The sequence below is a fragment of the Falco peregrinus genome, chromosome 16, assembly GCF_023634155.1.
Source record: "Falco peregrinus isolate bFalPer1 chromosome 16, bFalPer1.pri, whole genome shotgun sequence".
In the NCBI taxonomy this organism is placed as follows: Eukaryota; Metazoa; Chordata; class Aves; order Falconiformes; family Falconidae; genus Falco; species Falco peregrinus.
This window is the reverse complement of record NC_073736.1, coordinates 4,441,069-4,454,315: the sequence shown is the minus strand read 5'-3', so window position 1 is coordinate 4,454,315 and position 13,247 is coordinate 4,441,069. Positions and strand designations below refer to the sequence as shown.

Sequence of the window (13,247 nt, the reverse complement as noted above, 5' to 3'; positions counted from 1 at the left end):
CTTAGCTCTCTACCTTTATAACAATTACTTGTGGCTCTTTCACTGTTCTACTGGGTGGCTATACAGGGGGCTTTGAGGGATTAAAATGCTGCACATTCTTCTGACAAAGGAAAATATATAGCAGTTACTTTCGGGGTGATTATATGTTGCACTACTTTTGCAGTTGATTTCTTTTAACTGTGCAAATTCCTGATTTAATTGCTTTATTACATTGAAAAACTATCATGGACTAAGAAAAGGACACTCTAAGGAGGAAAACTGGCCATTCTGATAGAAAGGCTATTACTGTCTCCATAGCAGAGTATATTCCAAAAGGCTTCTGCTATTTTAGCCATGCTTACAGGCATCAAGATCACCTGTTGCCCAACCCTGGCTGAAAGAACCAGCAGAACTTTGAGCTGTTAATGACCATGAGCTACCCTGTGTGCCCCCTTGGATCAGAAAGAATTGTAACCTGGAAGACAGGTTATGTTGGGTTCAGACAGATCTTCATGAAGAAGAGAAAAAATAGGCCCATTGACAGAAGCAATTTTGTTGTCTGCATTACAGGATATATACCAGAGTTTCTACAAGTTCATAATCCCACACCTTTTTTCTGTAAAGGTCTAGCCCTCCTGCTGAATGCCCGGATGGGTATGTGCTTTCTACCCCAAAACCAATTCTACCAAACCCTTCTCAGTTATGGCACATGCAGGGAACTGGAACAGACTTGTATAAAAAAATTCTTTTATAAACCACGGAGGAGGAAGGAGAGGCAGACAGGCACACAGCAATGATGTCTCTGAAGACAAAAGATTGATGAAGCATGGCATGCTCAATCTAAAGTGCAAATATGTTGCTTGCTCTCATGTAAGCTTCCTCTTTAGCAGCTCCTTCCTGCTCAGCTTGAATGAAGCACAAGCACAGCCACTTGCTAGGTCTTTGCAGAAGCTTTCAAAGGCAGGTCAAACAGGTGGCCCAGCAAACACGCAAAGAGCCTCCCACCTTCCAGGCACTTCACCAAAGATCCCTGCTGCCTCCATTCTTCCTTACGTGGCAGCAAAGGGGAAAGATTCAGTTTAGGGAAAAGACCCAGCCTTCAGAACCACCAACCCATGAGTTTAAGGGTGCAATACTCCTACACTGACTCATCTACTGAAACAAAGTAGGAAGGAAAGAAATCCATTATTATCCTTGGAGGGTCAGTTCTGAGATGGATAACTAACCCTACCTCACTTTCTCTGAATACCTTATCCTGCAAGGAAACATGGCCCAATCATTTCTGATTATATCTGCCTCATGCAGTTACTAACTCCTAAGTGCAGCCCAGGGTAACGTTCCCTTTCCTGTGTGACTGGACATTGGCTGGGAGTACCCTGGGTCCAGGGGCAGCCCAGCCCAGGACAAGACTCTCTTTACTGTCCTGATTAAGGTAGGTTTTGGTCAAGCCCTCTGCTCTGCACAGCTCTGCTTGCAAAGCCTGAGCCCAAAGACTCCATGTGAGACACGTTTCTTGGCATCCCTCAGGAAATGCTGGCAGCCTTTGAGCAGGAAGCCGCCCAGGTCAACAAGCCCCGTCTCATGATCACCGCGGCTGTTGCTGCAGGAATTTCCAACATTCAGGCTGGCTACGAGATTCCCGAGATTGGACAGTGAGTAGCAAACCCTCGGGTATCATTTTGGTGACTTCAGTGGTCTTCTGCAGGCAGTTTGCAGGGGTTACTCACTGCCCTGCCTTAACAGCCAGGTACAGGGAAAAAGACAGGGAGGAGACAACAGGGCAGATCAGGTCAAGCCACAAGAATCATCACAGAGAAGGGTCTTGCTGGCACGATCTATAGACTGCTTCCCCAGAGATCTCTCCCCTACTGACTGACGGTGCGAACACAGCAGCTCCTCGGACTAGGAGCCAGCACAGCACAATCCACAGGGCTGATATTATTCATCCTTTCTTTCCTTGCCCTCTTCAGGCACTGCCGTCACCAGCATTCCCTCCAGCGCTCCCCCCTCCGTGTCTATGGCAACCGGAGTACACACACACACCCCCCCACACACACACACACCCTGACAGCTGACAGGGCAGCATGGCAGCGGAGTGGCAGCGGAGAGGTGAGCCATGGGAGACAGGGGTGTGGGCACAAGGGCTTTCCTTCTTTTGCAGCTCCCCAGTGGCGTTGGGCTTCCCCAGCAACCTTCCCCACAACTGGGCTGCTAGGCTACTCTTTGCTCAGGCTGGGGAAAAAGAAACCTTCGTGGCAGGAGGGAACAGGTATCCAAAGGGCAGACCTCCTGAAATATCCAGGGTCAAGGAAAATTCCCATCTGGGAGATAAGGGGAAGGTTGGCCTCAGGCAGGGAGCAGCAGACACTTAAGAAGGAAAAACAGTGGCAAGTGGTCACCACACTGGTGGCGTTTCCTCTCCTGATCTCACAGATGGACGGAAGCAGATCTCTTTTGGGTCATGTCAAGAGCGGAAAATGTTCCCTCTCCACCATGCCCCAGACAGGCTGGCAATCCAGCTCATACCCATCAGGGGAGACCCTTCGCTTGGGCCAGGCTGTTACTTGAGTCACGAGGTAAGTTACTCAGTTTTTGTGCTCAGAGCTTTTCCTTCACAGAAGACGCACAGTACAGGAGCAACAGGACCATGGCCAGCCAGGCACAGAGTCCCCCACACCTACCCTGCCAACCCATCGTACGAGGTCTCCGCATATACGTAGAAAAAGAAATGCCCTTCCCCTTCCAAACATACCAGTCCTCGAAGCTCTAGCTGCCCTAACACTCTACGTTAGCAAGAAATTAGAGGAATTAACAGGAATAGTGTCTGCTGCTCATGTACTTCTGCCCTTCCCCTGATGGAAATGGTGTCTTAAAAATGTCAGTAAGAGACTTCTGCTTTTGAATTGCAGAGCGGCAGCCTTAGATACTCTTTGGAAAACAAACCCTTGAGCAAGAAAGGCTATGTGATAGGAGCGAGAACAGCCCAGCGTTTCATACCAGAGCCACAGGTAAGAAAAGCACACTTCACAGCAGCAGAGCTGAAGCTTTGCAAGAATTTGTAGGCTGTTCCCAACACAGACCATCAGTTTCGATCATGTTTGCTGGGGCTGCCTCCAACTTAATGTATCTGGTACCTACAGAACTCCTTACACATATTCTAGTGGGAGGTGTTGAGCCTAGAGACCCAAGACTCATATGAGCTCTAACAACATCAACACATGCATCTCTATATATACATACCTTTGTATCATATACACACACATGTAAATGTACACATAGAGGCAAAATCAGCTATACTACCTGAACAAACACGCTATGTTTTCTGGCCCAGCTTCTCTAGAATAACAATATAGTAGCAGAAACATCACAGGCCTCACTGGGTAAGGAGTAGGGAGTGCATATTGACTTATTCTGATTTTTTTACTCTATCAGAGTAGCCAAAGCATACATTGAACAGCAGTCGGCAATACCCAGCTGGCTGCGCATTGGAGCATGTAGGAATGATTTGCAGAAAAAAGATCTTCCTTACAGAAATTTTCTCTCTTGCAGACTGTGACTCCCAGCCCAGCAACGTACCAGTCATTCTGGAATAAACAGGGAAAATGCCAGCCTGCCTATGCTCCATTTTCCACTAGGACACCACGATTTCCAGATAAGCCTTCAGACAAAAATTTCCCTGGGTAATGTAACTCATTTTCTTACACTTTTAATAAGAAGCAGGAGTACTAGCGGAAAGAAATACTAAGACACAAATGGGAGATAGGTAACTGAGTTCCCAGTAATGCTTTTATCTTCAAAAAGCTCCCCTGTTTTAGTCTTAGCATGATGACATGAATACCACAACATGCATTTCTCCCATGGATCAAGGCAAGGCTGGTAAATTCTAGTATTACAAATGTCATACACTAGCTCCAGAGATGAGGTATTTTGTGACTTTTTTCTTTAGACCTGGAGCTTACAACGCAGACAAGCCATTACACAAAAAAATCACTTGGCCAATGAAGTTTGGGTCTCCAGACTGGTCTTTAGTGCCAATGCCAGCGAAGAGGATGCTAAAAATGGAGGTACAGAAGGTAAGGACAGGGATAAAGGGTTGTTATTCCTGGTTCAAGGGTTGTGACAAATGAAAATGTATGATTATTTCAATGCATTTGGACTATGTTTTGTCATCCTTCCCTCACTGGCCTGCTGGATACATGGCTCTACTAGCCTGGGGCACAAGAAACAAAGTGATTTTCTATCAGAAAATGCTGGTTTGCAAACACAGTTACAGTCCTTCAAAAAAACCTTACATTAAGAAATTTGCTCTGGAAGTTTCCATCCACAAAACGAGAGAACCAGAGTGCAGACTTTCCATGTAATTCTGCTGAAAATAAAACCTTCTTGCACCTTCCCGCACTTTTCTGAAGTGCTTGTCATTGCTAATATCTAACCGATAGTAGCTGTCTCTTAGCTGACCATAGACAAAGAACTCTGGAAACACCGGAATCGAGTGGCCTACCTGAGTTTATACTACAGCTGAGGAGCCAGGGCCGTCGCCACACGTCCTCTCTGCCGGCAGCGCAGCTCAGGCCTCGCGCCACCCATGGAGGTGTTCATCCGCACTACCCAGCCTCTCCAAAATAAAACAAAGAGGGATTTCTTGCTGCAAGTTGTGCTTACCTGGGATTGGGACATGTGTCTGCTGCCTGTGTAGGTGTTGGGGTGCCGCTGGGGCCCGCGCGCAGCACCCCTCGGCCCTGCTTCCCTCAGCCCTCGGCCCAGGCAGGGCTGGCGGCCATTTTGTGTCGGTCACCACAGAAACACCTGACCTCCCCAACATGGCTTCCCTCAGCGCAGGGGCCTTCTCCCCAAAAAATCCAGTCCTCCCTGGCACCGGAAAGAAGCCAAATTAACACAGCTACAGGGCAGCCGGGCTGCTGCCCCGTCTCCTCAGCACTGGGAGCAGACACTACCATCTTCCCCGCAGCCACCACCTGCCTTCCCCAGCCTCCTCACCACCATCTCCTCATCCCCAGCAAATGCTCCAGGCCAGGCCCAGGGGTTCACCCACAGCCTGAGGAGAGCTGACAAAACATGGGGGTGCACATCGTACTACACTGCCCTCAGGTATGTTCAGGAAGGGTATAATGGCTTTGTGCACAGCCAGCTGCTATATTAAAGCAGCACACAGCAAACTTCCTAGGGAAGGAGGCTGTGCTGGGACAGGTTAGACCAGACGGCCTGCAAGACTTAATTTTGCATTACTAGCTTTTCCCCTGCTGACACAAAGAAGATATTCTCAAGCAACGAGCAAGCCACATGCTTCTAATTAAGAATCTGGCCATGACAATAAATTCAGTCTGAAACAGAAAGGTTCTGGTGCTCATCATCGGTTGTTCCTGTAATGTACAACTCAGACCCTAGGGATTTCTATAAATGTTTACAAACCTTCACACAGCGACTTGATCTGTGTGATCACAGCCTTGATTCAATCTCAGGGGAAAACTAAGAGCAGGCAACATTCATTCTTGATATAACTACCAGTTGCAACGCAGGCTTTCAAATTTTCGGGGTCTGTTTACCTGTTTCTGTAGCAAATTCCCCCTGTAGCCCAATTTCAGCTGTAAAACCACAATATATTCTTCCAGTTTCCCACTTTTGGTCTTCCAGTGCTCTCATATATGCACTGCAACAGCATGGCCAGTCTTCTCTAGGCACACCAGCCCCTGCCCTCCCTACCACAAGAGCCTGCTTTGTAGTTGCAGCTGCTAAAAAGGGATGTCCTTGCTGATGTGCAGTTGCTCCTTTTGGTGCAATCTTTTGAAGGTGGGGGTATGACTCACGGGAAATTGTACTGTCTTAAGACCTGGGGTTTACGGCTGTTTAAGGCTTCACCTTTGTATTCGTGGCTGATACTGCACACTTCACCTCCATCTGTCCTGGTTTTCTAATCAGGAGAAAAATACATGGGTAAAAGACGGTGTAAAAGAAAGTAAGCAGTATCTATGATTCTGCAGTCCTTAACCACGTTCCACCTGTGAGAAGTGGAGAAACCTACCAAAGCTTTTGCAAAACTGATGGTATTTCAAAAGGCACTTTGTCCTCACTGAGCATATTTCTAATGAACCAGAGTTTTTGTTGGAAAATTCCCAACCTTCTCAGCTATCAAGTGTTGCTGTGAAGAAAGGAAGAGATGCAGAGGGAAGGACAAGACTTCCTACTGCTTGTAGACCCCACTGAAAGCACACTCGGGCTCCATTCAGGTGCTTTTCCACTCCTGAAACTTAAAAGATTCAGCCAGTTTTGCTTGTAGGAGATAAAATTTCTTTTATTATGAACATAAAAATTACTATTTTCATTCTACATTTTTCCCCTACCCAGCGAGGGATTTTCTCATTATGAAAAATGCTTAATCCAAGTAAAAAAAAGATATAAATTTATATATATATACACACATACACAATGTCTCTGTACATTTGTTATTCTGTACAACCAAGGCACCAGCACACGTGGCAACAGCACATGCAGGGCTTTTTTGCTAGAGATCTAATTTCAGATTGTTTGGCAGGAACACCTCCATGCTCACCGAAACAATTACTCCTTTTTATCTTCCTCCTCCCTGGGTGACGGGGGAAGAGGGAGGCCTGGAAGGATGCCTTAACTGAATGGAGAGGAACACGTACACGCACAACTCTGATCTCCCTGGTGACTGCAACAGATTCCTTGCTGCTACTCTAGGAAACTGTGAGCTGCCTGGAAGTCTGTAGCACACAGTCTCGGCTGCCTCTTCCAGCACCACATTTTCATCTGGAAGAGATGCTTGGGAGACTGGACCAAACTACAGGAGTCTTTTGTCAAAGAAATGTAGCCCATATTTTGCCTAAGAAAACGTTGGAAGGAAAATTAAAGCAAAGCCGTACTAGAATCAGCTAATAATTACAATAATCCCATCACCAGTCATTTTCACTGCTGAAATAAAGTCTTCTACTCTTGGGGGAATAAAGGGGAGGGGGGAGCAACTTCCATTAATAAATGCCTGGATTTGAAAATGGATGAAAAAAGTGCGATCAATAGCATGGCCTTGTGGACTGCAACCAATACAGCTTTATTCTGTATTCCAAGTTTTTCAGCCCAGCATCTTTCAAACCAACTAGTGAAGGCATGAACTCTCCAAGGAGTTGTGCTGTGTTGAAACTAACAATAAAACTGAAAAATAGCCTGAAGCAGCTGTTAAATTGTGCCATTCATACTGCTAGAAAATTATCTCAAAGCAGAACAGGGTAAACACCACACTTACTGCTTTTAAGTGAGAAGTCCAGCTGCAGTCACAGAAGTGAGAATAAAATTCCATCTCAGCTCTGTATTTACACTTCACTCTCTTACCAACACATCAGATGCCTTTAGTTTATAAAAGAAAAGTCTGTTTGCTTTTAACTGCCAAGAATCCAAAGAAACCTCCCTGGGACTTTTTTGTCTGTGTTAAAACATGCTTCTCAGACTAGAAGGCCAGGCAGCATTGACTGCAGACATTTCTTTTCTAGCCTGCCAGCCAGCCATAAACGAATTATGCCTTTGTATTCTGCACAGCCTGCTGGGAAGCACTGAGCAGCAAGAACCTTCATGTCCCTCGTCTCTTCAGAAAGTAAATCCTGCCAACAGTGAGAACAAAGCAAAGTAAACGAGACCATTCCCGTCTGTAACCCGATGGCCTTCAACGCTTTTAAGGCAATTGACCATTGACCATTCCAAGTCAGCAGGAGAGCAGAGGGGAAAGTGCGAGCACTGCAAACCAGGATGGAGAGTGTAGTTCACTAGGCAGAGACAGATCATTCTTCTGCTTCTGCCACTTAGCTGGATTGTCTCTCCTGTCTTGCTCCATGCCTTTCACCCACAGCAGCAGAGGTGAAACCCCTGGGTTTCTCTGAGCAGTGGGCTGGCTACACCTCACTTCTTTCTGCGGATCTTGGGCTTTTTCACTGGCCGGAGGTAGGGATTGTCTATCACATTTTCCTCCCCGTTCCGACTGCCTGACAGGGATGTGTTCTGCTGTAACACTGAAGCGTTCTCCTTTTCAGGTCCTGAATCATCCTGCCACATTAAATAAAAAGCATAAGCACAAACAACCAAAGTTAGGCTAAACAAGGCTTAGAAGTTTAGACCACATAACCTATGGCCAAATTAGATATAATCAACAGCCAAGATAAACAGCAGCACACAAGGAGCTGCATTAAAGGTGCGGACTCCTGATTTCTAACACAAGAAGATCCCCTTTGGGAACAGTGTGGGATCCAACGACAATCCTCTCTCCCCTAACGCTGAGATGAAGGTTGTACCGAAAGCTCATGATTCAACCTCAGCTTGCATTGCACCCTGCAGGAAGTTAAAGAACCATGACAATGTTCAGGCCTTTACACCTGGTAAAATGCAACCCACTGCCATTTTCCACCCACTGTGCCCAGCTGCAAGGAAGACAGGCAAAGAACCAGGTTTCGTTAAGAAACTGGGCCCAAGAGACCTTGATCTTTCAGGCTGGGCGTACCGTGCTCATGTGCAGGGGAAGGTTCTCAGTGTCTGTCTGGTCGTCTTGCTCAGATGAATCTGTTTCTTCCATTTGCTGCATTTCCAGCTCAGAGGGGAGAAGAGCAGTCAGGTAGGGTACGGTGAAAGGCCTGGCAGCAATCACTAGGGTTAGGGAAAAGGACCCAGTCAGCAAGCTGGGAGAAGACTCCTCAACTCCGAGGATAGGAAGCAAAAACCCAACCAGTTATTTAGAGACCAAACGCTTTCCACTGGTTCTGGTTTTAAACACACAGACTCTTTCCCTGCTGCTCCCAGAGACCAGGAATTAAATACGCTGTCCCTAAAAGATGGCAGTCTCTTAATTTCATATTTTCTGGAGCCCCCTTATTTTTCCAGCCACAGACACAGCATTATACTAACACAAAAAATCCTTCCTGACCTCCATAAAGGTTCAATTATCTCACAGGCTGAAGCATCACTTAGGCCCCCTTAAGATAACACTGACATTTGTGCTGTCAGTGAGCCTTGGGAAGATTCTCATCACTGCTTTGCAGGCAGAAGAACAGGAAAACCTCCACTCTCTCCCATAAAAATATGAGAGAGGAGAAATTACTTATTCAGAAGCTACAGAGGGGCGGAGACAGGATTGGGATGAGCTTTGCATTTAGCACCTATCAGCCAAGGCCTTCTCCACCAGCAGAAGAAAGTGAGCTTTTGGTGAGGGTGGAAGGCTACCATTTGGCTTCGATTCTGTTTTTCATCCCCATTTCGAAAAGACAACCCTCACTTCCCAGCCTTCCAGTGTCTCAGAAGGGCAAACACACTGTGATCATTCACTGCTCACCTCCTGCAGTAGCAAAAACTCTAATGGAGTGTATACCCAGCTAGGCAGCTGTCATTTACAGCACAAAGTGTCCCAGGTAACTCACGTGGGAAAGTGCTAACATCATCTTTGAAAAGACTCTGGGTTTCTCCTGTCTTAGCCATGAAACGTGTGAGAGCTCTTTCTACATCGCGCCGTTGAGATGCTGCCTTTTCCCGCAGGACTTGATAATCAGATACTGGCTCCCGGTATGTCTGTGCAGCAGGAAGGAAAAAAAAAAAAAAGAAAAGAACACAGTTAGTGGATGCAACGCAGACAGCTGAAGCTCAAAACACTACTAGGAGGCAGATGCTACAGGCAAGCATTGACCTTCACATTCACAGATTTTCAGAGCTCTCAACAGCCAGAAGTCTACAGCAAGGGCAACCCACAACCAGCAAGCGAGATATTAAGCCAGGAGAAGCAACATTGTGGATAAACAGTACCTGCACTGCAGTAAAAATACACCACTCCTGGTGTCACTGACTTCAGACAGACCCCAAATGGCATTAAAAAAAAATAATATCTTTTTTCACTCACTGGTGTCTTGATGTAAGTGTGAGGATCTGGAAACTCAGGAAAATGGCCAGGAATGTGGGATGGATGTGGCTTGTTCTGTCCAGCTGTCAGGGCTTTGGGAGTCACAGGCTGGTTTGTCACAGGAGCTACAGTTAAAAAACATGCACACACATAAATCAGCCAGCTTCATTCTGCCAAGAGTTAGGCATGAAGTGCTAGCTCGTACTGAACTGCAACCCATGTCTCCAGGTCCTACAAAAGGGACAGAGCACATCCCACGAGCAGTAATTTCAGATTGTGTTTGGCATTCCAAAAAGGAATAAGGATTACTTGACCCCTCCCTCCTACACAAGGAGAACAAAACTATCTTGAGGATTCTCATGTGCAATAAAGATGCTGAGGCAAAGGCAACCAGTTTGGCAGAGGGTACCTATTACACAGTCATTACAGGATTTCTTAAGACAAACTGCACTTCCAGGGGCACTGGACTGCATCATCCATCAGGAAAGCAGGAGCCCTCTGGATGCCAGCACATAGGAATGCCAAATTATTTCCAATTTCCTGCGTAAGAAGAGAATTTCCCACATACGGGCCGTGATGACCATCCTCTGGGAGCGCTTGGCATACGCAGGAAGCGTTTCAACATTGAACCCTGAAATACAAAACAGGAAACAGAAATCACACCCAGAGTTTACCCCATCAAAAATCCCTTCTCTCAGCCTTCTCCAGAATAATTTTATGTGAAAGAAAATCACGCACTCTGTATATATTTATACTGCATTTGTGCAACGATATCTGAGTGCCCACACGAAGCCCAGAACTGTGGGCATCACACACCTATCAGAAACACAACGGACAGGTTTTCCTACCAACACAGCACACTCAGATCTTCTGCAATGCGGGCAGCTGGAATTAATGGGACCAGTCTACTACTCACCCATTTCCACGAGAGTAACCACTATATCAGAGAGCGTAGGCTGCGTCCTGGCTGTATGTTCACAGTAGGACTTCGCACTCCTTCCAATTTCAGAAATATCTGGAGGGGAAAAAAAAAGTATCAGCCCAATCCTAGTGAATTTTTAGCAAATTTAGCAAGGAATGAAAAACAGCTCCCGGAATCCAGCATCTTACAACCTGTGTATTTGAAATTAAAGCACATGCACACACGAAGTATGGAGACACTAAAGATCAAAGAGTCAGATGTTTTCTGCAAATGCAAAAAGCAAATCTGCATCACAAGCATGAAAAAATACAAAACTTGATCAAATTTTGATTTCAGAAAAATACGGAACCCGAGATCCTAGGCACATCACCCAGCAAAGCAGGAGTAGAGCTGCCAGATACAGGCACTTCTGCAGCCTTAACTAACCAAATGTCTGGAACTTTGTTACTTCTCTACTTATTCTGCCAGCATCTCAGTATGTGGAGCTTATTAGGACACCTAATGAGCATCTAATGAGTACTCAGTGAGTAACATAAGTACTTTTGAGTTCGGACAAGCATTTCACGCTCACAGAAGTCTGTGACTCCGGGGCTGTGCTCTAGCCACTGGTCAACCCTTCTGCTTTTGCAAACATTATTAACACAAGATAATAAAAATTTGAAAACAGAGAACCAAGGCACTTCAGGGGACCAGTGTGACTGGGCACTGACAAAGCTTGGATACTCACAGCTTTGTAACATCTCCGTCAGCGTCTCCACCGCGGCCTTCTCAGCGCTCTCAAAGCCGGCTTCGGTGAGCAAGGAGCTGACCACCACCTGCAGCGTCCTCCTCCGGGCCAGGTAGTAGTTATCGGCCGGCGTGGTGGCATGCTTGCTGCCCGACCTCTGCAGACACAGCCCCCCGCCCCAAACGAGAGCTCAGAGAAATGAAGCCACCTCCAGACCCCAGGAAGAGCAGCGAGGCCCGAGCCCGGCTGGCCCCAGGAAGGGCGAGGGCACTGATCCTGCCCTGGGACCCCCGGGCTGGGACCCCCAGGCTGTGGACGCGGCCAGGTGACAGGCTCTGTGACACGCCAGGGGCTGGCAGGCAGGGTGGCACACGTGCTGCCTGTGCTCAAGGGTCATGGGCCAGCCTCCTGCTGCATGCAGGCACACACACACATGTACACACATGTACATAAGCACACACATACAGATGTATATACACACACAATCTATAGTAGACATCTACGCACACATGCACATATTCAGACACACATACAAGCACATGTACTTATGCACATATATACATACATACACACAATCTATACACATACATGCACACATATACATACACACACATACCTGGACAGGTACATATGCACACACATATACACGTAATCTATACATATACTCTACACAGCCATGCACACACACATATACATAGACACACTTATGTGCACATGTACATATGCACACACACATACACACAATCTATACATACAATCTATGCACATGTATACACACACATACGTGCACATGTATACATGCACACACATATATACACAATCTACACATATGCATATACACCCTCATATACATACACACAATCTATACGTATACATCTACACACCCACGCATGCACACATGTATATAGGCACACACATACGTGCACGCACGCATATATGCAGACACACACATACAGACACAGTGCTACAGGCACCACGCAAAGCAGAAGGCCCTTTGGGCCGCGGCCCCTTTAAAAAAGCCGCCCCACAGGCAGCCCCGCCCCGCTGCTCCCACGCCGGCCAATCCGAGTAGAAAAACTTAAGCCAATCAAGTGCCACTGCGTAGCCCCGCCTCCCACCGGCCATTCAGCCAATCAGCGCCTCCCTCCCCTCAGCCTTCGCCTCAAAGCCCCCCGGGCAGGCCGCAGGCGTCTCAGGCGCATGGGGGGGCGGGCAGACCGCTTTCGTTCTGCCTGCCCGCCGCGGCAGCCGCCCGCCACAACGGCCTCGTGTCCTGGCGAGGAGCCGCCGTTACCGTGCTGGAGCCACCGGACGCTGTGTCGGCCATCTTGGAGCCATATGGAGCTGTGCGCACGCGCCAGGTGCGGCGGAGGGGGGTGTACGTCGTGCTTCGCGCGGGGCGTTGTGGGATTTGTAGTGTGGGAGGGAGGGAGCGCGGCGGGGTTTGCCTGGGCTGCCCCGGGCCCGCTGCTGGGCCCGTCCGTGGCGCTCCCAGCGCCGGCTGCAGCCCGTAGAGCGCCCCTTTCATCTCCTGAGGGGTGGCGGAGCTTGTGGCTCCAACAGGAGCAAAGCCTCCTGTAATGCCGTTGTGCTTGCTTTAGCAGTGTTCCCGTGAAAAAATTATTTAATTCAAAAACTATTGACTTAAAAACCCTTGAAGAGCACCAGCGGTGTGCCAGGAACCCTGTAACCATGGAGGCATTTCTGGTTTTCCT

General features: G+C 47.6%; 2 protein-coding genes across 2 annotated transcripts; one reads left to right on the top strand and one right to left on the bottom strand.

The window, feature by feature from the left end:
• Window positions 1–1,509: 1,509 nt before the first annotated feature.
• On the top strand, window positions 1,510–4,501 carry PIFO (primary cilia formation). Its single transcript, XM_055819955.1, has 7 exons — window positions 1,510–1,631; window positions 1,950–2,008; window positions 2,413–2,555; window positions 2,889–2,987; window positions 3,529–3,659; window positions 3,926–4,052; window positions 4,433–4,501. Exons 1-7 carry the CDS (start codon window positions 1,510–1,512, stop codon window positions 4,499–4,501), a joined length of 750 nt encoding a protein of 249 aa, XP_055675930.1.
• A 1,873-nt stretch (window positions 4,502–6,374) lies between these two features.
• Window positions 6,375–12,895, bottom strand: TAF8 (TATA-box binding protein associated factor 8). The gene is made up of 8 exons (XM_005234521.4): window positions 12,827–12,895; window positions 11,533–11,689; window positions 10,800–10,898; window positions 10,452–10,514; window positions 9,884–10,008; window positions 9,411–9,558; window positions 8,501–8,643; window positions 6,375–8,049 (listed from the first exon to the last, which is right to left on the bottom strand). The coding sequence occupies exons 1-8, from the start codon at window positions 12,857–12,859 to the stop codon at window positions 7,906–7,908; spliced, it is 912 nt and encodes a 303-aa protein (XP_005234578.1). The 5' UTR covers window positions 12,860–12,895; the 3' UTR covers window positions 6,375–7,905.
• Between the last annotated feature and the right edge of the window lie 352 nt (window positions 12,896–13,247).